This window comes from Zeus faber, assembly GCF_960531495.2.
Source record: "Zeus faber genome assembly, chromosome: 16".
Lineage (NCBI taxonomy): Eukaryota > Metazoa > Chordata > Actinopteri > Zeiformes > Zeidae > Zeus > Zeus faber.
In genome coordinates, this window is record NC_137202.1 from 28,072,232 (window position 1) to 28,098,999 (window position 26,768).

The 26,768-nt window shown below is 44.6% G+C and overlaps 3 protein-coding genes across 6 annotated transcripts; 2 read left to right on the top strand and 1 right to left on the bottom strand.

Moving 5' to 3' along the window:
- Window positions 1-295: 295 nt before the first annotated feature.
- tspan14 (tetraspanin 14) lies at window positions 296-8,857 on the top strand. Its single transcript, XM_080016735.1, has 9 exons — window positions 296-492; window positions 2,053-2,143; window positions 2,912-2,962; window positions 3,332-3,478; window positions 3,660-3,830; window positions 4,784-4,909; window positions 5,558-5,602; window positions 6,002-6,115; window positions 7,016-8,857. Exons 2-9 carry the CDS (start codon window positions 2,060-2,062, stop codon window positions 7,082-7,084), a joined length of 807 nt encoding a protein of 268 aa, XP_079872861.1. The 5' UTR covers window positions 296-492; window positions 2,053-2,059; the 3' UTR covers window positions 7,085-8,857.
- Window positions 8,858-9,010: 153 nt separating this feature from the next.
- Window positions 9,011-17,386, bottom strand: LOC307242317 (uncharacterized protein). 4 transcript variants are annotated; one of them, XM_080016732.1, is made up of 7 exons: window positions 17,248-17,386; window positions 13,784-14,033; window positions 12,429-12,620; window positions 11,083-11,252; window positions 10,066-10,276; window positions 9,772-9,944; window positions 9,011-9,247 (listed from the first exon to the last, which is right to left on the bottom strand). In XM_080016732.1, exons 2-6 carry the CDS (start codon window positions 13,967-13,969, stop codon window positions 9,882-9,884), a joined length of 822 nt encoding a protein of 273 aa, XP_079872858.1. In that variant the 5' UTR covers window positions 13,970-14,033; window positions 17,248-17,386; the 3' UTR covers window positions 9,011-9,247; window positions 9,772-9,881. The 4 variants fall into 4 exon arrangements, with proteins under 4 accessions (XP_079872858.1, XP_079872859.1, XP_079872856.1 ...); XM_080016733.1 differs by having other exon boundaries at window positions 12,429-12,614; window positions 17,244-17,361; XM_080016730.1 differs by having other exon boundaries at window positions 17,244-17,361.
- A 2,459-nt stretch (window positions 17,387-19,845) lies between these two features.
- On the top strand, window positions 19,846-26,768 carry thumpd2 (THUMP domain containing 2). Its single transcript, XM_080016214.1, has 11 exons — window positions 19,846-19,976; window positions 20,195-20,333; window positions 21,255-21,896; window positions 22,236-22,309; window positions 22,684-22,761; window positions 23,311-23,363; window positions 24,048-24,135; window positions 24,532-24,603; window positions 25,644-25,758; window positions 25,843-25,963; window positions 26,476-26,768. The coding sequence occupies exons 1-11, from the start codon at window positions 19,875-19,877 to the stop codon at window positions 26,705-26,707; spliced, it is 1,716 nt and encodes a 571-aa protein (XP_079872340.1). The 5' UTR covers window positions 19,846-19,874; the 3' UTR covers window positions 26,708-26,768.

Here is a 26,768-nt window from a genome sequence, read left to right on the forward strand (position 1 = left end):
GTGGCGTTGGTTATGATGTCTTTGTGACGTCACAACGCCCCTTAAGCTGGGCCCACACTCTGGGCCAGCACATCTCTAGTTTTCTGCTTTTATCGACATTCTTCCACCAGTAACTGCTGCTTTCACGGGACAGTGCAAACAAAAAAGCAGAAAACAGAAAAATACATAATCAAACACAAAAATATAATCTTTATCGTGTTTTATAAACATACAAACCTATCAAACCATTTCCGGTGGTGCAGTGACGTCACAACGAAACGGAGCGCGTTATTGGACGCGAGCGCCGCCCACCGGGTCACTGTGTGGCGGACCCGCTCCAAGAGGAAGCGGCACCGATGCGTCTCATTCCGAGGGAGCCGTTTAAAATACGCCGAGAGACGGAGGCACCACGCGGCGGTGCGTCCCCTCAACCGCCCCCTCCACGGAACCTCTTCGACCCGGAGACTGTTCGCCGCTGACCCCGTGGACTCCAGCGCGTTAGCCTTTGCTAAGGTAAACAGATGCAGATGCTAGGTGGCTAACGGTTAGCCGGAGCCGCCCGCTCCGGGAGACGAAATGTTTCAAAGTTTAAACTAATTCACTACTTGGGATTGAACGAAACTTTATCGCGTCGCTATTAATGCGATGGTTTTTAATATTTAAATCGGGAGAATAAGTAATACATGCATTGTTGAATAAGTAATACATACAAACATGCGTACAACTAAAATGAACTAAAGCTTATCTCGATGTCAACACTGCACATTCATTTGTTATATTATCGTTATTATCATTATTATTAATAATAATAGTACATGACTCATACTGTTAAAGGTATAAATGTATTTTTTATTAAGACAGTGGTTTAATCAGTTAAATTATTATAATTTGTGACTAGTTTGTGGAAGGAGGCTTCGCCCTTCCTCTTTCTGGGAAGCTACCAGTACTGGTGCTGTTTCACTACCAGTAGAGTGCATGTACTGGTGCTGTGTTACTACCAGTACATGACATGTACTGATGCTGTGTTACTACAAGTACGGGACATGTACTGGTGCTGTTTCACTACCAGTAGAGGGCCTGTACTGGTGCTGTGTTACTACCAGTACATGACATGTACTGGTGCTGTGTTACTACCAGTACGGGACATGTACTGGTGCTGTTTCACTACCAGTAGAGGGCATGTACTGATGCTGTGTTACTACAAGTACGGGACATGTACTGGTGCTGTTTCACTTCCAGTAGAGGGCATATACTGGTGCTGTGTTACTACTAGTACAGGACATGTACTGATGCTGTGTTACTACCAGTACGGGGCATGTACTGGTGCTGTGTTACTACCAGTAGAGGGCATGTACTGGAACTGTGTTACCACCAGTACGGGACATGTACTGGAGCTGTATTACTACCAGTACGGGACATGTACTGGTGCTGTGTTACTACCAGTACAGGATATTTACTGGTGCTGTGTTACTACCAGTACGGGACATGTACTGGTGCTGTGTTACTACCAGTACGGGGCATGTACTGGTGCTGTGTTACTACCAGTACAGGGTATGTACTGGTGCTGTTACCACACATCTTTAAGTGATATCTGCTTCATCTTTCATCGGTGAGTGTGACTAGTTGTCGTGTTTCTTTGGAGCAGGTCCTCAGGCTCTTGTTCCGTCAGAAGGGAACACTGTGTTGAACAAGTTTTCCATCGTACTTGATGATTTGAGTCCATCAAAACCTCACTTTTAAGCCCCATTTCTATTTAGTGTCGAATTTTACGACTGAGTGTTATGTGTTCCAGCCCTGTTGTTCTCCCGAATCAGTCCGTCTGAAATTTATTCAGACGTAACTGCTCGTTGTATGATGCCAATGTTATGAAGACTTTTTAAGAAGGTTCACAAAACACGTGTAAAAGATTGTTTGAAAATTTCAGTGTAGAAATATCGCTTTTAACTGTATATTACAAAGACGTATTGAGTTTGTGACACTTTCTTTTCGGGCTGTGCTGCTGCTCCAGTTTGAGAACAGCAGCCTAAGCGGTGTAAATAAAAGGAAGCCTGACTCCGTCCCTTGGCTCCGCAGGTGGAAGATGCGCTACGGCAGGCGTCTACGGAGTCTCGAGGTTAACTGCTGCTACAAGTACCTGCTGTTCAGCTACAACATCGTCTTCTGGGTGAGCGGCTGCAGCAGCCGGTTCGAGACCATCCCTGCTGTCCTTTTCAAATGTGAAATGCATTGGTTTTCCTGCCAAAAGTTAACAGTTCCAATCGGAACCGTTTCTTTGTTGTCATTGTTAAACTTTGGAGAAAATGATTTGATGAATTATTCATTGAGGGAAAACCCCAAAACCGCAGAAGGGTTTTGCCCTGTTGATGTTTTAAAACCTTTTTTTCTTATTTTGTTTACAGCACGCTATCGATCCTTTTGTAAATATTCCCACAAAGCGGAAGTGAAAAGTGGATTAAACTCACTTAACACAAAAAAAAAAAAGTATTATACTCTTATAAATGTCTAATATTTCGGTACCAACTGAGGTTCATCGCAAACTCACACCTCAGGGGTTAAGAGTTAAAGATGGCCTCTTCCTCTTGAGGTCGAACAACAGGAAGTGATGACACAGACTATCACTTGCTTCCTCTGTAGCTATGGTTACAGGGCGTACAAAACCAGGAAGTGGTGGTAAATCTTCTCTTTAGCAACCAGTGCTGCAGGACCGTCCAGCAGTTAAGATGTAAATCCTCGTCTTTCAGTTTGTTTTGGGGGGAACGGAGCCTTCCTGCAGCTGGTCGTTTGAGTTGAAGATGAAAGTCTCCATTTGCATTTTAAAGATACAAATGTGTTTTTGAATTTGAATAAATGCCCTGAAATGCTTGAGCCTTAGAAAAGAATAATAGAAAACAAAAATGTCAATAACAGCAAACTGTCTGGTATTCCCTCTCAGCTGGCTGGGGTAGCGCTCATATCAGCAGGCTTCTGGGCATGGAGTGAAAAGGTAAAACACACACACACACACACGCACACATTTCAATTCATTGCCAATTCATGACCCAATTCAAATCCCCAATTGGGATTTGGGTTTTAGGGCCTTTTAATACGGCTCACAAAGATGACTTTCATTTTAAAATCATGCCTTACATTTTTCCATTTGGATGAAAAGCATCAACAATGAGTTACTACATTAAGATGAGTCTGAGATGGCGCGCTGCGTACTACATGCTCGTACTGTCGTCCAGTTCCCTCCAGCGCGGGAATGAGCCGCGTCTCCTGGGAGATGCCACATCGTCTTGTCACCGCTCCGCTTCCTTTCAGCACGTTGTCATGGCGACACAGCACAGAAACCGTTTCCCTGTGGCTCCCCTAGGGGGTGCTGCAGGACCTGTCCCAGGTGACCCGGCTGCACGGCTTCGACCCGGTCTGGCTGGTCCTGGTGGTGGGAGCCGTCACCTTCGTTGTGAGCTTCGCCGGCTGCGTCGGAGCGCTGCGGGAAAACACCTTCCTGCTCAACTTTGTACGTAGCCGCGAAATCCAACACCGGTTAATGAGAATACTCCACATGTAGAGCCAGGCAGCATTGACTAAATGGATAATATGGCAATGATCTGGGATTATTATAATGACACTTAATAGGAATGAACAACTCTGCCTTGAAAACCTAATGAGTCAAAGTTTTACGTGTTGCTCCGCCTTAGTTTTCAGCAGCCATCGGCACCATCTTGTTCCTGGAGCTGACGGTGGCCATCTTGGCCGTGGTGTTTGAGAGCCACTTCAGAGATTGGATCAACAACTTCTTCCTGGCGAACATCAAGGCCTACAGAGATGACATCGACCTGCAGAACCTCATCGATTCCCTGCAGATTCTGGTGCGTTTTGACAACCCGTCCATCAGTAGCCGTGACACTTCCTACACGTTGGACACCAACCGCAAATCCAAACACTACAATGATAATCGTGTTTATGTAGCATAACTGTAATCATGAACACTTGTGACTTGACAAGTTGTAGAAGAAATACAGAAATGTCTTGGTGTGCCTTTCCAAACCCGCCCACAAGAGGATTTGTGCTCAGAAACAAACAAAAAAGTACAACAGTGTCAATGTGGTTTTCTGGAAGCAGCTTCCTCCAAACTGCCCAATAGGGTTGATGCTCTGGCTGCGTTCAGTTCGTTTGTGTGAAGGTGGAGGCATCCTTTTAAAGACAGAAGAACCAGTGGAGAACAGGTCCCAGAACACCGTTGTCAGAATACTCAATAAAAACTGTGTTTACTTTATATATCATTCCATTCCACGACCAAGAAGGGGTGCAGAGGGTGCAGGGTGCTGCTGGGAACAGAAAAAAATGAGCGAACCAACAATGGTGGCGTTGAACGAAGCACGAATGCGGCAGCGAGGGAATTGACTGTGTGGCTCTGTTGGACTTAAAGATGGCAAAAAGAAAAAGGCGCTGGAAGTCTGTCCCCTGCCGTGACACGAGGGCGTTTCAACCAATCAGCCCCGAAACGGGAGCTGATTGGTTGATTTTTCTTACGGAAGTAAGAAAAAGACACAAGTTCTCCTCGGGGGCTGGCACCCCAGAACACAGAACACCAAATCACCATCATTTTGTCCTTAACGTGTCTCTTTGGTCAACAAGTTGTACTTGTTTTTAAGTATGCCTCCACCTTAATCCCGTAGCCTCTTAGCGCGCTAACCCACCCGTTTGTTTTGTTAGTTTTGTGTTTGGTTTAAAGCTTCCCGCCAACACGGTTCTCCAAGGTTGAGCTCAGCTTTGTGTGAACGCAGCAGTAAAGTAAGTGAAGTAACCGATGTCCCTGCAGAACCACTGCTGCGGCGCCCAGGAGCCCAGCGACTGGGACCTCAACGCCTATTTCAGCTGCAGCGGAACGCAGCTTAGGAGAGAGAAGTGTGGAGTCCCCTTCTCCTGCTGCCTCATCGACCCTGCTGTGAGCACCTGTCTCTCTCTCTCTTTTGTTGTTTATTGCAATTTAAATGGGAAGTATAGTGTGGCTTTTTAAAGTACTGATAAAATGGAAAAATCACACAAATCAATTTTGCATCAAACTCTCGTCGGGTTTGGTTTGATCACATTGGAGGTTGTGGTTTTTTTTTTTTGAATGGACAATCATAAAAATATGACACGTTTTTACAATGAATGGCATATTAACAGAATGAAACCGTATGTTATCACGTATGCACCTGTTCTCCATGCCTTAAGAAAAGTTACATAAAAAATAATGTGAAAAAGAATAGAAAGCATTCCCGTGTCTCGACCCCACATGCACCACGTGCACACTCCACCCATTCACTGGAAAGCATAAAAACAACAACAGGCCGACGTGGGCCTGGTTTGTGGTTGATCGTTCAGGTACAGTACACACAAGGACAGGTTGTGGTTTTCAGGTTGGATAAGTACACTTAGCTGGAGACACAAAAGACAAAGACAGGACAACAGTACAGAGAAAGGGAATTATGAGTAAAAAAAATAAATGAGAATTTGAAATAGAAAAATAAATTGTAAAGAAACACGAGAGATTTCACAACAAAAGGTTTAGTCATTTCCTCTGAAACGAAGGTTGTTCCTCCCCCCACAGGAAGCAGTGGTGAACACTCAGTGTGGCTACGACGTCAGAAAGCAGGTCTGGACTCTTTCAGATATAATATAATACAAGATATTATAATGTGATACTATATAATATTCTGTATATATTATATAATACAAGATATTATAATGTGATACCATATTATATACTGTATATATGATACAATACAAGATATTACAATGTGGAACCATGTAATATACTGTATATATGATACAATACAAGATTTTACAATGTGATACCATATGATATACTGTATATATGATATAATGCAAAATATTATAATGTGATACCATATGATAGACTGTATATATTTGATATAATGCAAGATATTATAATGTGATACCATATGATAGACTGTATATATCATATAATACAAGAGATAGATAGATATATGTGCGTGTGTGTGTGCGTGCGTGCGTGTGTGTGCTTGTGCAGACTGACTGGAAGGATCACATTTACGAACGCGGCTGCATCCCTGCGCTGGAGAATTGGTTCCTTGGCAACCTTGTCACCGTGGCAACCGTCTTCACAGTGATCTCCATGCTGCAGGTACATGATAGAATTAGTACTATTATAACTACAGTTATTTCTATTGTAACTAGAGTTATTACTGTTATAACTAGAGTTACTGTTATAAATTGAAATATTACTATTATTACTAGTTATTACTGTTATAACTGGAATTATTACTATTATAACTAGTTGTTAGTTATAACTGGAGTTATTACTACTTTAACTAGAGTTATTACTGTTATAACTAGTTATTACTGTTAAAACTAGTTGTTGTTGTTGTGACTAGAGTTATTACTGTTATGACTAGAGTTATTGCTATTATAACTAGTTATTGTTATTATAACTAGAGTTATTACTGTCATGACTAGTTATTATTGTTGTGACTAGTTGTTGTTGTGACTATAGATATTACTGTTATAACGTGAGTTATTACTGTTGTGACTAGTTATTACTGTTATGACAAGAGTTATTACTGTTATGACGAGTTATTACTGTTGTGACTAGTTATTACTGTTGTGACTAGAGTTATTACTATTTTAACGAGTTATTACTGTTATAACTAGTTATTATTGTTGTGACTAGAGTTATTACTGTTATAACTAGTTATTATTGTTATAACTAGAGTTATTACTGTTATGACGAGAGTTATCACTGTTGTGACTAGTTATTACTGTTGTGACTAGTTATTATTGTTGTGACTAGAGTTATTACTGTTATGACGAGAGTTATTACTGTTGTGACTAGTTATTACTGTTGTGACTAGAGTTATTGCTATTTTAACGAGTTATTACTGTTATAACTAGTTATTATTGTTGTGTGTTATTACTGTTATAATGAGTTATTACTGTTATGAGTTATTACTGTTGTGACTAGAGTTGGTTCTGTTGTGACTAATGATATTATATATAATAATAATAATAATAATTCTCTGTCCAGATGGGGCTGATCTATCTTGCCAAGACGCTTGTTGTGGAAATTGAGAATGTCAAGTTGAACTACCGCTGACGGGACCTGAACCCACTTCCTGTTTTGGACTCAGACAGGAAGTTGCCTTCAGCTGAATGAGCCTGAGAAGCTGGAATCCTCTCGCTGCCATTTCCACTATATTTTTCTTTACTTTTATAACTTGTCTTTGTTTCTCCGTATGGGAACAAGGTCTGCGGCAGGAAAGAACTTTTCACCCAAATAAAACTGAACCAAAAAGAGAATATATTTCTATATTGACCATAAACGAGCAGGAAGAGGAAGTGCTTTGTGTTACGGAGTCGACGTCTTACCATGAACCAAGCTCTTGATAAACCAGTGGAGTTTAAAACCTTTGTTTCCCTCCAGACGGAAAACATTTCAAAAAATGACCAAACTGGAGGAAACCCTCTGTTAGAGGAGGAAAGGCGGAGGTGACGAATCAGAGCAGCACAGACTCCTCCTTCTCCACCCGGGTTCATAAAGTAAAACTCCACCCTGGGGTTCAGAAGATTTCCACTTCCCGCCGCTTCCACTCACCTGTGCACGGCTGCAGCGTCAACATGGCAGAAGTTTGACCTTTCCACCTGGAGGTGCAGATCACTGGAACGCTCCGCTCTGTTCAGTTTAGGTGGAGGTGGGAACTCCAGGGTCCAGAACTGTTTAAACATCTGGACCTCGGCAAACCCACACGGTAGATTCAAAATCCTGGGCCGGAATTGCCTGGTGCTCCAGTCCAGGTCCGGACCGGAACCAACCTTGAGAGGCTGCACTTCAAGTACCCTTCAACGCTCGATGCCGCTTTTCTTCGTACGCTTCAGACTCGAAACGCGAGGCCACGGCCCAAATTATCTGAAGTAGTTCAGCGTCGACACCACATTAAATGGGATCAAATCAGTTGTTTGTACTTTGCAACTTGCCTTGAAATAGAATTCTGCATTTTTATAGTTTTTTACATTTAAGAGAAAACAAAATTAGAGTTCCACAAGCCGGGGTGTTTGTTTGGACGTTCAACTTCTTTTTTTTTTTTTTTTTTTTTTAAAGCACGCTGGTGACACGCAGCTGAAACCAACACGTTTACAGACCTTAAAATGCAGGTCCTCAGCACTGTGAAAAGTAGATTTATTTTGTTTGTTGCTGATTCAGAAGTAAACATTGGAGAGGGTTTGTAATTAAATTGTCATGATGAAGGCAGTTAGCATCTTATTTTCTACAAGTTACTTTTTTTTTTTGTGTTTTTAAATCTGTTTTATTAGGTTTTGCAATTTTTTCATCATGACACAATCATACGTATGCAACCCCCAGCAGAGAAACAGGAACGCTGGTGTTAAAACACCATCCAAACAAACCAAACTAAAGTAGAGATGCAAGAAGCAGTGCAGCTTCCATGTTATCACGTCTGTTTAGTATTTGATGGTCTCCTAAGGCCAACGTTTCTGTTTTTCCTCACAGATGGCATAACCAGATCTAAGACAAATCGGCGTTGTGTAAAGATGATGTGTGCACCGTCGGGCAAGAGCAGAGTTTGACAGTGAGTTAAGTCTGTGATGGCAGGACCTGAACCACGTCACCTCCACATTCTGGATCCCAGTGAAAGGGCAGAGCTATAAGACATGAATATCACACCTACAACCCAGACGACCCTGTAGAAACCCCCAAGTCATGGCATTACAATAACCATAAGGTCCCGGTCCCCCCCCCCAAAAAAAAGGTGTGTGTAACATGTTTTTGTTAACATTTTTTTTTTGAGATAAATAATATTTTGGATTATGCTGCTTTTTATACGCCCGAACGCAATAAACAGCCGTAATGAAAGCGTTTTGTGTTGTAATGTTTGAAACAACCCTTTGAGCAGCTGGGGGTCAAAGGTCGGGAACCAGGATGGAGGATGAGTCAAAGGAGGATGAACCACATTAAACCGGATCGCTGGACTGGAGTGCTGTGGTTTGGCTGCCGCTCCCACGGTGACATCTTCAAACCTTCAGCCCTCCTCTCTCCCTCCGTCGCCCCTCCGTCCCGGTTCTCCTGGTTCTGTTCTCAACGCGCTCAGATTGTCTCTGGCCATCGCAAAGTATTTCTCCAGCTGCGCTGCAGGTCCCTGCTCGGAGAAGAGGCGGTCCAGGTAGGACCGGGCGTAGCGGTCCGAGGGGATGAGGTCCAGGTAGGAGGAGGTGTCCCCCGGGTCGGAAGCTCTCCTGCTTTTCTCTGAAAGTTAAGTTGTATTTAATTTAGAGTGAAGTCAGCGTTTGTAAAGCACGTCGGGTGGTAATCTGAAATGTAAACAATTCTCTCACTGGGTGTGAAACGCCAACATTTCGATATAGTATCACATGTTGAGCCTTGGTCTCAAAATCAGATTGAAAACTAATAGATGACCAAATAAAGAATTCTGCTCGATCCTTCAGTCAAACACAGCGTTGACTATTCGTTTGGAAGCTGGGGGATGGGGATGGCAGCTCAGGGGGTAGAGCTGGTGGTCTAGTCATCTAAAGGCTGCTGGTTGGATCCCAGGCTCCTCCTGCTAGCATGCTGTAGTGTCCTTGAGCAAGACACTTAACCCCTAATTGCTCCTGATGGCTGCGTCCGTCGGTGTTTGAATAATTGTAAGTGGCTTTGGATAAAAGCGTCTGATCAATGTAATGGAAGCTGCTTAGATTCACCTTAGACTTTGGTTGCCGTAGTAACGGCATTGTAGCGGACAGTACAGATATGTTTTCGGGGAAACGCACCAATCTCTCGGTGCACGTCGTTCAGGGAGACGCTGGCGCTGTGTCCCGTCTCTGCGTCCGTCACCGTCAGCCCCGTCATGGCTCCGCACCCCTCCTGCTCCACCGCCGGGTCATGTGACCCCAGCAGACCCCCCCGGCACTTCACCACGCGCACCGTGCCCTCCTTGTAACGCCTGCGGGGGAGAGGGGGGCGATGGGAAGAAAAGCGCAACCAATCAAATGAGCTCACGTCCACTGGGTGGAGCTTCTCTTTTGTTTTGGTTCTTCTTGGATGGAGGGTTAGGGTCTTGTCACCATTAAAGAAAATCCTCTTATTTTTTTCCTCTCTCTTCTATTGCCTCCAGCTCTGTCTTGCCTGTACGCCGGTATGATCAGCCTCAGGTCTTCTCGGTACTGCTCAAGTGCGGCCCGTGCAGCCTGGGGCTCGGTTTGACCCTGCAGCCCGGCGAGGTGCACCAACATCTGGGCGTGAAACGCTGCCCCGCTGGCCCACTGCCTCAGTGCCCTGGAGCAGAGACAACCCATGTAAACGTTAAAACACCCAATATATAACAAACAATGTTCCATTCAATGACCAGACGTGGTAGAGGCACCACCATCTTTCACTTATTTCTTGCTGTGGTCGTGGAGAGCGGCATGGGCGTCCCCTGCAGGGGGGAGGGAGCCAGCGCTGGCAGGGGACGCAGCTGTCTGAGATTGAGGTGACTAGTCTCTCTCTCTCCCCCCAACACCAGACCTGGGTGGTAGCGAACCGAAACCAATAGAACAGCCTGAAAAGACTGTTCATTTGTGTTGAGTTGTACAATGTGTTTGGCCTCCCTGCCGGCGTCCTGGTCCATCACTTTACAATCACACTTGTTTGTGCTCATCAGCGTTCTTCATTCTTCTCCGTTGAACGGCTTCCTGCTCTGTTCTACATTGTTCTGTTCTCATTCTAACCCATCCACCATGCGCTCTGCTGAACTGTATTCTAGTTCAGTGACTCCACCTTTTTCACATCCAAGACCCTCCGTTTGATCCATGGTATCAGATTTAGTTTCTGTATCCGATCTGAGAATAATATTTTTATTGATTAGATCCGATTCAGTGTCTTTGCTCGAGGTTGGGAGATAACAGTGAAAATAGGATCCAAACAGTCGTTACCAGACCTTCTCTAACGGTGCTAAGGTCTCGGAAATTAAATAATAGCGTTGGTTTAACTAGTGCTCATTCTGCTGGGACCCCCCCTCGGAACCACTGGAAGGGCCCTTGGGGGGCCCCCGGACCCACGTTGAGAACCACTCCACTGTACTGCGGTAGGTGTTGTAGTACCTGGAGCTGCAGCCCCCGCCCAGCAGGCAGCCCCTCAGCTGGGTAAGCTTGAAGCTGAGCTGCGCCTCCAGCCGCACGGTGTCCTGCAGCATCCTGCTGCGCTGGCCCAGGCACAGCTGGCAGCGCTTCAGGTACTCCTCCATCAGCTCCTGCAGCTCCAGCGCCCTCTGCTGCTCGGACAGAGAACACCTTCAGACGCCGCCTGCGGAAGTCGCTTTCTAAACACCATCTCAGATGAACCCGGGGGCGGCCCCGCGGCCCCGTGGCCCCGTGGCCGCCAGGGGCCGCCCCGTAGCCGTGTGCGGCCCCGTAGCCGTGTGCATCTTTTAAAGAACTCCTACACAGTTAATTCAACTACAAAAATAAATAGATAAACGTCACATAATGAAGTTTCATTAAGTTTCACTTAATTACATTAAGACATTGGAGTAGAGGAGAGGTAGAATAGAGGTGGAGTAGAGGGAGGTAGCATTAGAGTGGAGGTAGAGTAGAAGTACAGTAGAGTAGAGGGAGGTAGGGAGGTAGCATTAGAGTGGATGTAGAGTAGAAGTAGAGTAGAGGGAGGTAGCATTAGAGTGGAGGTAGAGTAGAAGTAGAGTAGAGGGAGGTAGGGAGGTAGCATTAGAGTGGAGGTAGAGTAGAAGTAGAGTAGAGGGAGGTAGGGAGGTAGCATTAGAGTGGAGGTAGAGTAGAAGTAGAGTAGAGGGAGGTAGGGAGGTAGCATTAGAGTGGAGGTAGAGTAGAAGTAGAGTAGAGGGAGGTAGGGAGGTAGCATTAGAGTGGAGGTAGAGTAGAAGTAGAGTAGAGGGAGGTAGGGAGGTAGCATTAGAGTGGAGGTAGAGTAGAAGTAGAGTAGAGGGAGGTAGGGAGGTAGCATTAGAGTGGAGGTAGAGTAGAAGTAGAGTAGAGGGAGGTAGGGAGGTAGCATTAGAGTGGAGGTAGAGTAGAAGTAGAGTAGAGGGAGGTAGGGAGGTAGCATTAGAGTGGAGGTAGAGTAGAAGTAGAGTAGAGGGAGGTAGGGAGGTAGCATTAGAGTGGAGGTAGAGTAGAAGTAGAGTAGAGGGAGGTAGGGAGGTAGCATTAGAGTGGAGGTAGAGTAGAAGTAGAGTAGAGGGAGGTAGGGAGGTAGCATTAGAGTGGAGGTAGAGTAGAAGTAGAGTAGAGGGAGGTAGGGAGGTAGCATTAGAGTGGAGGTAGAGTAGAAGTAGAGTAGAGGGAGGTAGGGAGGTAGCATTAGAGTGGAGGTAGAAGTAGAGGTAGGTAGAGTAGAGGGAAGTGGAGGTGAAGTAGAAGTAGAGGTAGAGTAGACAGTAGAAGTAGAGGATCCATTGTGTGTAGATCTTTACCTCGGTTGGCAACGACCCCGCCCTTCCTGTTGCCCCCGACGACAGCCCTGTTGATGTGTAGGTCATGTCTATCACCATGGTAACCAGCAGGGCCAGCAAGCCGGCGAGGCGTGGCTCGTCACAGAACGCTGAGCAGCGTCCGACCAGGTCCCTGAGGATGGACGGGGCCCGGAGCCCCAGGTCCGCCTGCAGCTGGACGGGGTCATCACTGGTTATAGTAACTAGTTATACTTATACTAGTTATAGATCATAGTGATAGTTATAGTCATACTAGTTATAGTAGCTAGCTAGCTATATTTACTAGTTACACATATACTGGTTATAGTAATATTAGCTATAGTTATACTAGTGATAGCTATAGTATAGTCATACTAGTTATGGTTATACTAGTTACATTAAGTAGTTATACATATACTGGTTATAGTAATAGTTATAGTTATACTAGTGATAGTTTTAGTAGTTATAGTCAAAGTCATACTAGTTATGGTTATACTAGTTAGTAGTAACGTATATACTATGTATAGTTATACTAGTTAGTAGCTATACTCATAGTTACTAGTTAGTTATACTAGTTAGTTACTAGTTAGAGTTAGTTATTCTATATATAGTTACTAATTATAGATATACTAGTTATAGTTGGTAGCTATACTAGTTATAGATTAAACGAGTTGTCAGTGAACAGAGTACACACACTGAGGCAACTAAATGCATTTCTCTGCATAGATATACTCGTTATAGTTACTAGTTATAGTTATACTAGTTATAGTTAGTAGCTACACTACATTTATAGTTTTAGTTATACTATAGCTAGTAGCTATACTTGTTATAGTAACTAGTAATAGTTATACTAGTTATAGTTTGTAGCTACACTATAGTTACAGTTGTAGTTATACTATAGTAAGTAGCTATTCTCGCTATAGTTACCGGTTATAGTTATACTAGACATAGTTAGTAGTTACGGCTATACTAGTTATAGTTAGTTGTAAGTGTACTAATTATACTTAGTAGCTATACTCCTTAGTTACTACTTATAATTAGTAGTAAGTTAGTAGTTATGGCTATACCAGTTATAGTTACTAGTCATAGTTAGTAGTTACAGCTATACTAGCAAGTTACAGTTGTAGTTATACTCGGTATAGTTAGTAGCTATACTCGTTATAGTTACTAGTTATAGTTATGCTAGTTATAGTAAGCAGTTGGCAATATGCGTTATAGTTACGAGTTACACTTGTACTAGTTATACATATACTGGTTATAGTTATAATTAGTTATACACATGCTAGTTATAGTTATGCTTTAGTTATACTAGTTATAACAGGCGTATATTTCACATTCATTCACCTTGTGCTGTTTACCTGCCGCAGCTGCTCTTGGAGGCGGGCTCTGGTGTCCAACGCCTCGTCCTGATTGGTCAGGAGCAGAGGGTGGGTGATGGCCAGTTCAGGGAGGGCGTGGCCTGCCGCCATGGCATCGAACAGGAGACGACCGACGACTTCCTCGGCTTCAGAACGCTGCTCTGACGACGACAGCAGCTGACCCATGGTGTGTGTGAGGAATTGACCTTTTCTGTTTCGTTATGTTTATTATGTGTTGAGTATTTTAAACCTGTAAACAACATGAGGAACGCAAGAAAGATTCATCACATCTGAACCCAGGAAAGATTCAAGAGAATTAGCAACTCTCCTCCACGAAGGAGGACACACACACACACACACACACACACCGCTGCAGAGCCAACATAGCCCCGCCTCCTCTCTCTCACAGTGCAGGGCTGTGGGCGGGGCTTCTATCACAAAGCGTTCCGGCGCAGCAAAGTTGTTTTCCTGCTCCGTAACTTGTTCTCCGGCTCCATCGCTAGCTCTGTTAGCTGTTCTCATCGTCCAGCCCATAGGGAACAATAGGAAACCCATGCCAAAGCTAACGCTAGCTTGTCGGCCCTCTGATTGGCCGACATCACCGCAGGCCGGCTCGGGGTCGGACGGGCAGCGGGCGCCGTGGTTGGCGGCGTCACGCTGCCTCACGCTGCCCATTGTTTGTTCCCCCCGAAGTGCAGCCGCATTTAATTCTACTCGTACCGCAGCAGAGCCGTAGGACGGTCCCGTGGGGTCAGCTCTCATTCATCATGGGATGGGAGTCAGGAGAGAGAAGGCTCTACACCCGCGGGGTACACGAGGCCACGGCAGAGGATTTGGCGTCAAAAGGCAAAAGTGTAAAACGTCCGGTGTTGTGATGAGTTCATTAACCGGTGGGGAGGACTCCTCACCGTGTCATCCCCAGTTCTGAACAGCAGGGGGCAACGTGGCAGGTCGAAGGGCAGCCCCCTCGCCGAGGACGTCAACACACTCTTCTTCTTCAAGGAGGGTTTGAAATGTAAATGACCGTAAAACCAATGTGTAAATTGTTAATAGCGCGGTAAATGTTCAACTGTTTATTATTCTAGAGTCTAGTTTTGATAAAGCTCTTCAATGTTTAGGTGTCACTTCAATATTCTCATATTTCTGTTATTATTTATGATTATTATTTTCATTATGTTACTTAGAGAAACAAGTGTCTTTATCAAATCAAGACCTAAAAGTCTGGTAGTCCTTTTCCCACGGCGCCAAAAATCTGGTAACACCCGCTAACATCTGTCATTTTTGGGAAAGGTAACACCCGGGTTTCATACCCGGGGCTGATTCTGCAGTATTTGTAAAGGTATTTATGTGCTCCGATGGGCTGTGATGGAAACATGACACGAGGGTCAACATGCTACATTTACATTTAGTCATTTAGCAGACGCTTTTATCCAAAGCGACTTACAAGGGAGAATAACATTCAAGCTACATTGCGACAGAGGTTAGTGTAACAACAACATTAGTGTAACAATAAATACTGCAAGGTGGTGCTAAGTAATTGTAGGTTAGGACAGGAGGTACTCACTGAAGAGCTGGGTCTTCAGGTGCTTCTTAAAGACAGAGAGGGAGCTCCCCGCTCTGGTCATTTTTGGCAGTTCGTTCCACCAACGTGGAACTACAAATGAGAATAGCCTGGATTGCGGTGGCTGTATGGCCGGCAGAGCCAGGCCACGCTCATTTAACAGCGCAGCATCCGGGGGGCAACATGTGCTCTTACAAGAGCATTTAAGTAGGCGGGAGCGTTCCCAGCAATCACTCTGTAGGCCAGCATCAGAGACTTGAACTTGATGCGGGCGGCTACAGGTAACCAGTGGAGCTCGATGAGCAGCGGAGTGACATGTGCCCTCTTTGGCTGGTTGAACACCAGTCGCGCCGCCGCATTCTGTATCAAGCTCATTTTGGCCCCTTAACCCGTGCAAGGCGCCTCACGTTGAAGTTCCGGATGTGAGCGCATAAACATACAGGAACATCTGTGTATCATTCCAACATTTCATGTCCCATTTAGAATCCAAAGCCAAAACCAAAATCAGATGTTACTTTTTTTTTTTCTGCATGCGGGACCGTGAAATGTTTGTGGGGATCGCTCCGTAGGGCCCCAGCGGTGCAGCCGAAGCTCCCCGCCGGGCCCCGAGCCGCCCCAGCACCACCGCCGAGCCGGTCTCCCCGCCGATGGACCGGTGTGCGCACCGGCAGCATGGACGCTCCACGCTGCTTCCGCTGCAGCGTCGGGTCGTTCACCGACGATCCGCTTCTTTTCAACGGCTCAGAACGGCTGTTTTTTCCCCTCAGAGTTTTACGTCGTCGTTTGTTGAAGTTGCCGTCTCCTCGACTGTTTTGTTCCCAATCACACCGGCACCATGACACGCCCTTTTCCCGATGTGTTCGTGATGCACCAGAAAAAAAAGGACATTTCTCCTGGCGGTGGGAAAGGTGTCAATCGCCTATTTTAAGCGGGTTTAAAAAACCCGCAAAAAAACTAATTTTGGTGTAAGAACGGTATAACATAGCCGTCAGCGCTGGAAAAATAAGTGTTTAAATGGATAATTGATGGTGACCTTTGAATCGAAAGCCAAATCAAGTCGTGACTTGGAGAATCGTGACGCCCCTTGTTAGTAGAAATGCTGCGTTTCACAGAACTCGGAAAACTGTGGTCACAGGGCGATATCATTTGGTTTTACCGTAAACCTGTATCAGAAGAACCATTTACTGCGACTAAACTGGACATCGTCCATTGCTGCCTGCAGCTCTATGTATTATTATTATTATTATTATATTTTAGAATATACAAATAGTAAGTTCACATTATGGCACACACACACACACACACACACACACACACACCATTCGCAAATAATAAATCACATTTACCCGTATTCCATGAAGAGATCTCAGCTCAAGAGTTGGACACGTTTTTGAAAACTTTTAAAAAGGGCAGCAAATAATGTACAAATCATATCTATAATAATAATAGTACATGTAAAAACAGGAACTTCATTTTAAAGAGGGCGGTGCAACACGTAGTCCGGGTCCTGGCGCCATCAGGACGCAGGCAGGGTGTCCTGGCTCGTTGGCATTTTAAATTGAGTCTCGTCATTTGTACACGGTCCCTAACGCGTCATCCCAACAGCCACCGACTCCCAGCGCTGCCGCTGCCCGCCGAGCTGCACCTCATCCCGGGGACGCGATCAGCCGCTGTCCCCTGAATATGGTATATTCAGATATCTAACCCTAACCCCCCATCATAAGTCTTAAATGTCAGTGGTTTATTTTAAATATGAATATAACATTATACAGACATTCATCACTAACCCCGTGTTAAATGAATTGTATATTACACTTGTATATTATTGTATATTACACTTTGAGTTGCATTTATTGTTGGAAAGGTGCTGTATAAATAAATGTTTACTTACTTACTTACTTACTATTAGAAACACACCTTAGTCACACCGGAGTCTGTCTGGAGATATAACTCCTTCATCTGAGAGGAAATGAACCTAATTAGAGGAGGATTGAAGGTTTGGAGACGTCACCAGTCACGACGACAAGAGGAACCGAAGCTTGACGTCACACAGCTCAACGCAGCTGCGACGCCGCCTTCTTCTTCTGCTCGTCGAGGCCAAGCGTTCAGCACACACCACAGCGCCCCGTGTGTTAGGAGCAGGTAACTCATTTATATCCGTTTTAAACAAGTCCTTTATTATTTGTATGTTCTTTAATATACTACTACTACTACTACTACTACTACTAATAATAATAATAATAAAAACAATAATAATAAATACATGTTATTTTATAAACATAATACATGTTAGTTTTGATTAGTACTTTATTCATTTTCTTCTGTTAATTAACAATTGGAAAATTCCACTTAATAGAGGACTTGTCTGTATTGAACACAGACAACATTTATGGAACTTTAACACTCATTTGTCATTGGAATCATCATGGAATAACTTGTCTTCTGCCCTCACCATGTGCAGACGTACGTGGATATGCAGCGAGCTAAACACTCCTCCAAAAGGTACTCGGAGACAGGAGCTGACTTTAGGTATCTTTAATGGAAGCGGTGTAAAACTGTGGAACGGTACAGAACTATGCAGATGAAAGATCAGTTTTAATGCAGATGTAAACAACCTGATAATACGTTGTCATAGCTCCTACACTGTATACATATACAAATAACATGAACAAACTCACAGATTGTGCTTTCTCAAGGGCAATGACAAGGTAGATGGAAGAGATGTTAGTCCGAGTCTGAGACGTGATCAGTTTGACTGCGTGTGTTTCTGTCTGGCTGTCTTATATGCTTTTGTTCCCAATACCATCACATTGCTATGATGTCACAGCACAAACTGGGGGGGCGGGACACTCCCCCCCTGGGAGTGGAACACTCCACACCTGGCATCTGTAAGATGTCAAACCACCAGGATCGTTGACCTTGGGGAGTCGTGCTTCACCATCCTCTGCCTTGGAGTCGTTGGGCAGAAGAAGGACAACCTCCGAGACGGGCCTAAGGAACAACTTCGTTGCACCGTCCTTGCTTATCTTTACCTTGATCTTCCTCACCTTCCCATCGTCGCTGGGAAAAACCCATGTGACGAGCCTGAGGGGCTGGTTGTTCCTCTTGACTTTGTTGTCTCAGAGCAGGACAACGTCCCCTTCCCTTGGCGAGGTCCTCCCCTGGGAGAGCTCTCATGACGTCTGGGCTATTGGACACAATCTTGTGGAGCCTGAGGTTGGACCGGGCTAGCATGTCCTGAGTGCTTTTTAGCACGGCGACGGCCGTGGTTGCGCTGGTGAAAGACTTCAACACATGCACTGGTGTGCTTCGGCACCCATTCCTGGGGACGGGCGATTGCCGAACACGTGGACCTTAATGCAAGTCACTTCATTGTCTAGATGTCTAGAGAAACCAAGATAGTCACGGTGATCCTGCCTGACCAGGAAGCTATGAAACATCCACTGGATGTCAGCCATGACCACAACTGGCTTGGTCCTGAAATGAACTAGGCCCCCGAGCAGACTGTTATTTAAATCTGGGCCTTGAAGAAGCACGTTGTCTAACAATACGCCGTTGTACTGAGCACTCGAGTCAACCGTGATCGTCCTGGTTTCTGCAGATGGTAGACCCCAAAACTTGGTAGATACCAGTGCTCGCCACCACCTTCCTGCATGGGCACTGGTTTGGCGTGTCCACTGCTGAAGATCATCTTCACAAACTCCACGTAGTGGTCATTCATCTCCAGCCTCCTCATTAGAGTGCAACGAAGCGCCATAAGGCGGTTGAGGGACTGGACTCGATTGTTGGGCAGACACGGCCCCTTTGGCCAAAACTGATATAGCTGAGGCCGGCCAAATACCCCTCGTGCTTAACTGAATCCACTTCATGGAGCAGGTCCACAAGGGACCTCAGCTGTTCGAGGTTCCTATCATGGATCACATGGAAGTTGTGTAGCCCTGCAAACAGCGACTGCTCTATGGCCTCTGGCGAGTCACAAACCTCATTCAGCCATCGCCATGCTCTGTACCGTCCGGCGGCTGGATCGTTGACATGGGCCGCTCTGACCCTCGACATACTCTCGTGCCCAGAGAGCCACCTGGTAAGCAGGTTTAACTCCTTGCTGGGTTTGAGTTTCAACCACTCCGTCACGTTTCAGAAGTTCCCCTTCCATGATAGATAATCCTCCGGGCAGTTGTTGAACATCCTCAGTCCCGACGAGAAAAGGTCCCGACGAGCCATGTACTATATACCATGTACATGTGCCATATACTGTTTGATTATATACTGTGTGTTTATATACTGTGTGATTATATACTGTGTGATTATATACAGTTGATTATATACTGTGTGATGATATACCGTGTGATGATATATTACCTTCCTGACACACGGTGACGCTCTAACTCCGTTTTTCGTTGGCTTCGCTACAACCGTACACGTATTTCCGTTTCCGGTGTAAACAACCAGCCAATATGGCGGCTTTCTCATGTGTGCGGTGCGCCGTGGTGAAGTCGAATCGTTAATCGACAGCTTTTTAAATCAAACAAGATGAATGAATCCGCTGTTTTAACCCGGTACTACTGCACCGCTGGGAGCGGCATGGAGCCGCTCCTAGTGCGGGAGCTGCAGGAGAAAGTGGCCGCGGAAGAGGTAAGAGACATCGGACTGATACTGGATACTATCCAATGGACAGACAAACGAGCCTATCCTTGAACTGATCGGTTTTCCTTATTGGAATGTTGGTTTCCATTATTTATAACTGTTTGTAGCTCATCCTCGTCGCCAAATGAGACAAACGATTAAGACTCAAGAACATGTTTGGTATTATAGTTAAACAGGCTCAAGTCAGCACATCTCTCTCCGTCCAGGTGTGTCAGATCCCAGGGAAGGTGCTGTTCAGCTCCTCAGCGGGAATCAATACAATCCGAGGGCTCAAGTCCGCAGAGAGACTCTTCCTCCTGTTGAAACAAGACTCACCTGTCACATTACCTGCCCACACCAGGCCAGGTGACCGAAATACACACAGGCTTAACCTTATACACTGATCAGCCACAACATTAAACCAGTGACAGGTGAAGTGAATAGCATTGATCATCTGGTTCCAATGGCACCTGTCAAGGGCTGGGATATATATATATACTGTTATATGTTATTATGATATATAAACTGTAATATATTACTTTTGTATTCTGTTATATATTATTATTATATTAGGCAGCAAGTGAACAGTCAGTTGTTGAAGTTGATGTGTTGAAGCAGTGTTGCATTGTGATGCTGGACGACTGGGTCAGAGCATCTCCAAAACCACGGGTCTTGTGGGCTGTTCCCGCTGTGCAGTGGTTACTACCTACCAAACGTGCTCCAAGTAAGGACGACCAGTGAACCGGCGACAGGGTCATGGGGCCCAAGGCTCATTGATGCACGTGGGGAGTCAAGTGTAGCATGTCTGGTTGGATCCCACGGAAGAACTACTGTAGCACAAAGTGTTGAAACAGTGAATGTTGCTATGATAGAAAGGTGTAGAACACACAGTGCAAGGCAGCTTGCTGCGTATGGACTGGACCATGGAGCAATGTAAGAATGTGGCCCGGTCTAATGAATCACATTTTCTTTTACATCATGTGGATAGCCAGGTTCATGTGCATGGTTTACCTGGGGAAGAGATGGCACCAGAATGCATTATGGGAAGAAGACGATGTTCTGCTGGGAAACCTTGGGTCCTGGCATACATGTGGATGTTACTTTGGCATGTACCACCTACCTAAATACTGTTAGGCTGGTCAGAGCTGTTTTGGCAGCACGAGGGAGACCTACACAACATTAGGCAGGTGGTTTTAATGTTGTGGCTGATCGGTGTATATCCATGGGGTAGTTAACTGTCCATTTTTATTGGTTTGTGTTGCTTTACATTGTGTTGTGTGTTTTCAGCTCAGGCAGCTTCCGTCCTGCAGCACAGACTGCTCACTGACAGCAGGCAGTGGACGGATGCTGTAATGACCTGGAGCCGCCTCCAGAGGGAGATGGAGAGCAGAGGCACTGAGTTCAACACAGCATCCACTGCCGAGAGACCACAGATGAGGATGGACAGGAATGATGGAGGGAGAGAAGTGAAGGAGGAGAGCGGGGATAGAGGGAGGAGAAAGAGAAGCAAGGAACTGAGGGAGGAAGAGATTGTGGAGGGAGCAGAGGCAGAGGGTGGGAGCAGCAGGGGAACGAGTGAAAAACAGACACCTGGAAAGAAGAGGAGGAGAGTTGTGGATGAGGAGGAGAGTGTTGAAGGAGAGAGACAAGAGGAGCGAGGGAAGCTGGAGAGATGTGTGGAGGAAGAGATGAACGAAGAGAGCTCATCTGAGAGAAAGAGAGGTGAGGGGGAAGAGGAGGAGAGGAAGAGCCTGACCCGGGGCAGAGCCCACGGTTTGAGAGCGACAGAATGGGTTGGAGTCGTGGAGGAGGACGAGGATGTCGGCCCAGTGGGAAGAGAAACGACAGAAGCAGCAGCAGACATGTGCAGCAGAGAACTCATCCACAGCAGAACCAAGATGGCGGCCATAGAGCGCAGCATGGAGCCTGGTGATATTTAAGAAGCCCAAATATTCTGGTTAAAATGTCATTATTTTAGTTTAATTTATCAATTGAGTTTGCTGCTTTTTTCCTAAACACTTTACTGCAACATCATGTGCATCTGTTTTGCCACATAATACATTTTTACTAATACATTAATATTGCTCATACTTCCACAAATGTTAAACTATTTTTTTAAACTTTGAATTTCAAAATGAAAATCCCATATTGCTTTTAATCATATTCTATATCTTTTTTTTTTTTTTTTATATATAATTCTTTCTGCGGCAGCAGTTGAGTTGATGTGTGATTTTCTGTCTCTTTAACCTTTGAACCCTGCGCCTTCAGCTGCCCCGCCTGCTCCTACCTTCAGGATCAGCTGTCGATGCTCTGGTGTACTGGCTAGACACTTTAGCACACAGGTACACAGGAAAAACATGAAGCACAGAGGTTTTACATGACTCACTGTTGCCCTCGCGATGGCCCACATTTTTTACGATTTTCAATATCGTCTCTGTTTTTGTGTTTTGGAAAATCCAAACAATATGCTGAGGAGCCATAAAATCCTTAAAATGATCTCCTGGTCCTGCAACAATAGTCACACATATCTATCAAAGTCACAATTTTCCCATGAGTTACTATTATTTTGCCGTATTTATGAATACCATTCGAAAGGGTATAGATGCAGCTGGAGACAGGGGTGGAGCTGGTTCCTCACACTGCTCCTCTGTGCTGAAACAGCTGGAATACATTGTTGGTTCCTTGTTGTAACTGTGGTGCATTCTGGGAAACACAGGAGCTGGGCCGAGTGGTGGGATCTGGTCTGAGCAGGCTGCTGGGCTGGAAGTCCGACCTGAAGAATCCACAGCTGGAGGTGACAACACACATGCAGAAAAACAACAAACCGGAAGGATGCGTTCAGACAAGCCGGTCATTTTCTGGAAAATGTCCTCAACATGAAATAAATGAATAATTCCACATTCGAGGTTGAATCCAGGTCCTGAACGTTTTCTCAGCACGTTGAACTTTTCAATTCAGCTATTCAAACTTTTCAGTATTGTGTAACGGAATTCGTTTTTTCAAGTACTATTTAATGACTTGTTTTGCATAATGTCATCTTTGGAATATGTTGAACACATTTTGAAACCGCACGTCTTACTCCCTACGAGTTATTACACACGTCTGATGTCTATATCTGTTGATTGATTGTGGACGTGCGGTGTAACTCTGACATCATCACACCACACGTAAGTTACTGTTCCAAATGAACGACGACAAGCAGATACAACCTTGAATCTCTCACAACATCGTGAGTGAGTTTTGTTTTGACATTATTCTATCCTCCCACGTTGAGCTGGTGTTGATATGGGTCAGTGTGATGCTCACTCCTCATCTTCCTTGTTCTGTCTCGGCCGCTCGGCAGGTGAGCGTCTATCTGAGCTCGGATCACAGCATCGTTGGGATTCCTGTGACCAGGTCAGGAATGAAAAAGAAAGCCTGCCTTGGAGCCTCGAGAAAGTTTTCAATAATTAAGTTTAATTTAATTTTTTTTCTGCTGAAAATGACAAAAATGATTGAGGGTTTTTTTTTTTTTTTTGCTGTTTTTTGGAATTGTAAAATGGGATTATTTATATTTTCTATTTTAAACCGTTTTACTTCCACGTTTCATGTCCGTTGGGAAAATTCTCTGTTTTCAAATCAGAGAAGCAGCTTGGTGAAATCACATTCTTAAATCTTCACAATTCCATGACCCTTTTGAAAGTTAGCTTTTTGGAGGCGTGTTTCATGCGTCATCTTATTTTATTGGTTTATTTGGACAAAATGAAAACAGACGTGTTTTAGACAAATCTAGTGTCAGATAATTTCACATTTAAAGCCGTATCATTATTTAATTACAAGGATATAAATGTGTAAAATCACTTGAAGTACGTTGTTGTACAAGACAAATCATCAAAATGATGATAACGTTCAGTTTCAGTTTCACAAAACTTAATGCCCTCCCCGCGGCCAGACGGCTGATTTCCTTGAGGTCCTCTTTGAAATGTGGCCGGCTGGTGGACCGCTCATGTGACGTGGGAATTGCCTTTTTAATTATGTTTTATAACCATAAGAGTTTGTGTCTGATTGTGTAAATCCTGGTTGTGGTGCCTTGGCTTCCAGGTTCCCTCTGGCCAAGCGCAGCTACATTAAAAGCCCTGGACTGAGGTCGACGGTGGCCTGGGCGCTGGGCTTCCTGGCCGGGATACAGGTAGCTTACGCTCACCCTGCCATGCGGACACAGAGCTTTCCGGTGATTCACCACCGAATGAGTCTGAGTTACAGTCGGGGACAATGCCGTGTAAATAATGGGACACCATTTTTGACAAAAAAAAGCCTTATTTACAAAAGGTAATTTTACAAATTATTCATTTATTATATATTTATTATATATTTATTTATTATACATGTATTCTTTTTTTTTTTTTGCCTTTTCAGTATTTTTTTGTATTGAGCAGGATCTTTGAATTTTAACTTCCTTCGAAAACCCATAGCTGCACAGACATCATTTGAAGGTTCAAGTTTTTCGTGGCGGAAACTAATTGAGTTTCAGCCCATCAGAGCTGAGGGGTCAGAGTTGTCCTGAGTGCCGTGTTGTGTGTTGCAGCCCGGCAGCCGTGTGTTGGACCCCATGTGTGGAGCGGCTACCATCTTACTGGAGGCTGCACAGGAGCACAAGGTCTGTTTCCCACGCCGCCTCGCAGGGCCCCATGTCGATGGTAATATGCTGTATATCACATCGTCTGCCTGAATTTGAATTCCTGTGTTCAATTTACAAAGTGTAATTATTTACCACGGGTGGAACTGCTCATCTACCATGACATGATCCAAACAAACTGAGGATACCCAGTCAGGCTCCAACTCCTCTGAGGGTTCTCCATCTTGTAAAAAAACGAGTCAGTTATTGATTCTAATTTCAGCCCTTTCTTTGTCTGGTATTCTTTAATGCAATGAGTTTGGATTCTTTATTCCTCAATCTCCAAAAATGATGTTGCTCGATGCCAAAGTGCTAGAATCACAACTGTGCGCTGTCCCCTCTGCAGTGCCAGTGCTTCGTCCTAGTAGAATATTATTTTACTTTATCCATTCAAATATCATATTTTACTCTGTTTAATTACTTTTAATATTCCTTAGCCGTTTAGCCTTGTGTTTTCCAGTGCTACAGAAACCAAGTTTCCCATGTAGATTCAAAGATTCAAAAGATTTGTCACATACGTAATGCACTGTACGGCATGTGATGAAACTTTTCTTTTTTTTGGCAACCTCCATAGACTGTGCTGGACATAGTACGAATAGAAAATATATATAAAATAAGAATAATAGTAAAAAAAAAACCTCTCTCTTTATATATATATATATATATATAGAGTTGAGTTCAATGTTGTGATAGAGTTTACTGTCCTTATGGCCTGGGGGAATAGAGATGGATAAAGTTTAATCTGGAAAAAGGTCTGTTTTAATTCATTTGGGGATTCATAAGGGGATGGTAGCTCAGGCGGTAGAGCTGGTGGTCTAGTGATCTAAAGGTTGCTGGTTCGATCCCAGGCTCCTCCTGCTAGCACGCTGTAGTGTCCTTGAGCAAGACACTTAACCCCTAATTGCTCCTGATGGCTGCGTCCGTCGGTGTTTGAATAATTGTAAGTCGCTTTGGATAAAAGCGTCTGATAAATGACTAAATGTAATGTAATGTAATTTGAGCCCTGGTCTTCTCCATGCCAGGACACCCATTTCCTGGGCGTGGACCTTGATGACGGACAGTTGCAGAGAGCCAATGAGAACATTACGTTTGCTGATCTGAAAGAGAGGATCCAGCTGCTGAAGGCATCGTGCACGGGTAGGAAACCACAAAGTGAGGGACGGACCTGCATCGTCCGGGTGTTTTCTGGCTTCACTTTAGTGTGTGTCTGTGTGTTTTCAGAGCTCCCTCTTGCCAGTGCCAGTGTGGATGCTGTGATCTGCGACGTGCCTTTTGGCAGGAAGTTCAACACAAAGACGTACATGGCTGACAACCTGCCGATCATCATTACAGAGATGGAGCGGTGTGTGTGTGTGTGTGTGTGTGTGTGTGTGTGTGTGTGTGTGTGTGTGTGTGTGTGTGTGTGTGTGTGTGTGTGTGTGTGTGTGTGTGTGTGTTAGCTGGAGTCTAATAACTGTAGGCACAAAGGAATGCCTGAAGAGCTCCACAATAATGAAGTAATAAAAAAGTAATAATGTAAATAATAAATTACAAAATTAATGAATTGTTTATAACAAATTTTAAAATAAATAGAATGATTAAATGTTTTTATAGATTAAAACATTCAAATAACACAAAATAAATAAAGTACTAATAATATCCAATTGTTATGCACCATTGCTCTACATTTATGTTGGTGCACAGCCAGATAAAGGATGCTGTAAACCTTAACACATCAGATTTTTTTATTTAATATTTATTTTATGAATAATTTATTTTATTTAATAAATAATTTATTTTGAAATTGGATGGCGAGGTACTTAATGTGTATGTGTGTGTGTGTGTGCGTGCGTGGGTGCTTGCGTGCGCGTACAGAGTCCTACGTGTGGGCGGCAGCCTGCTTCTCCTCCTCAGCCCCCAGTTATCCTGTCGACTGAAGAAGCTCCAGGCGGCAGACCAGGGTGGCGGAGCGACCCGCACCCAGGACACAGAGCCTCAGCCCGGGCCGCCTCCCCCCCTCTCCACCCTGAAACTCCGGGACACTCACAGAGTCAGCCTCGGGGCCATAGATGGACTCATCCATTCATATGTAAAGATACAGACTTGATGCACAAAAAAATCCACATCTCTTTTACGACTGCCAAATAAACACTTTTTTTTAAATGGTA

Bases quoted from the DNA above. Each gene is read 5' to 3' on its own strand.
- tspan14 (XM_080016735.1), top strand. From the start codon at position 2,060: ATGCGCTACGGCAGGCGTCTACGGAGTCTCGAGGTTAACTGCTGCTAC. The intron at 3,479-3,659 runs GTACGTAGCCGC...GCTCCGCCTTAG, and splicing joins ACACCTTCCTGCTCAACTTT to TTTTCAGCAGCCATCGGCAC. The intron at 4,910-5,557 runs GTGAGCACCTGT...CTCCCCCCACAG, and splicing joins GCTGCCTCATCGACCCTGCT to GAAGCAGTGGTGAACACTCA.
- LOC307242317 (XM_080016732.1), bottom strand. From the start codon at position 13,969: ATGGGTCAGCTGCTGTCGTCGTCAGAGCAGCGTTCTGAAGCCGAGGAA. The intron at 12,621-13,783 runs GTAAACAGCACA...GACCCCGTCCAG, and splicing joins TCCAAGAGCAGCTGCGGCAG to CTGCAGGCGGACCTGGGGCT. The intron at 11,253-12,428 runs GTAAAGATCTAC...CTGTCCGAGCAG, and splicing joins CGGGGTCGTTGCCAACCGAG to CAGAGGGCGCTGGAGCTGCA.
- thumpd2 (XM_080016214.1), top strand. From the start codon at position 19,875: ATGAATGAATCCGCTGTTTTAACCCGGTACTACTGCACCGCTGGGAGC. The intron at 22,310-22,683 runs GTACACAGGAAA...TGGGAAACACAG, and splicing joins CTAGACACTTTAGCACACAG to GAGCTGGGCCGAGTGGTGGG. The intron at 23,364-24,047 runs GTCAGGAATGAA...CTTGGCTTCCAG, and splicing joins GTTGGGATTCCTGTGACCAG to GTTCCCTCTGGCCAAGCGCA.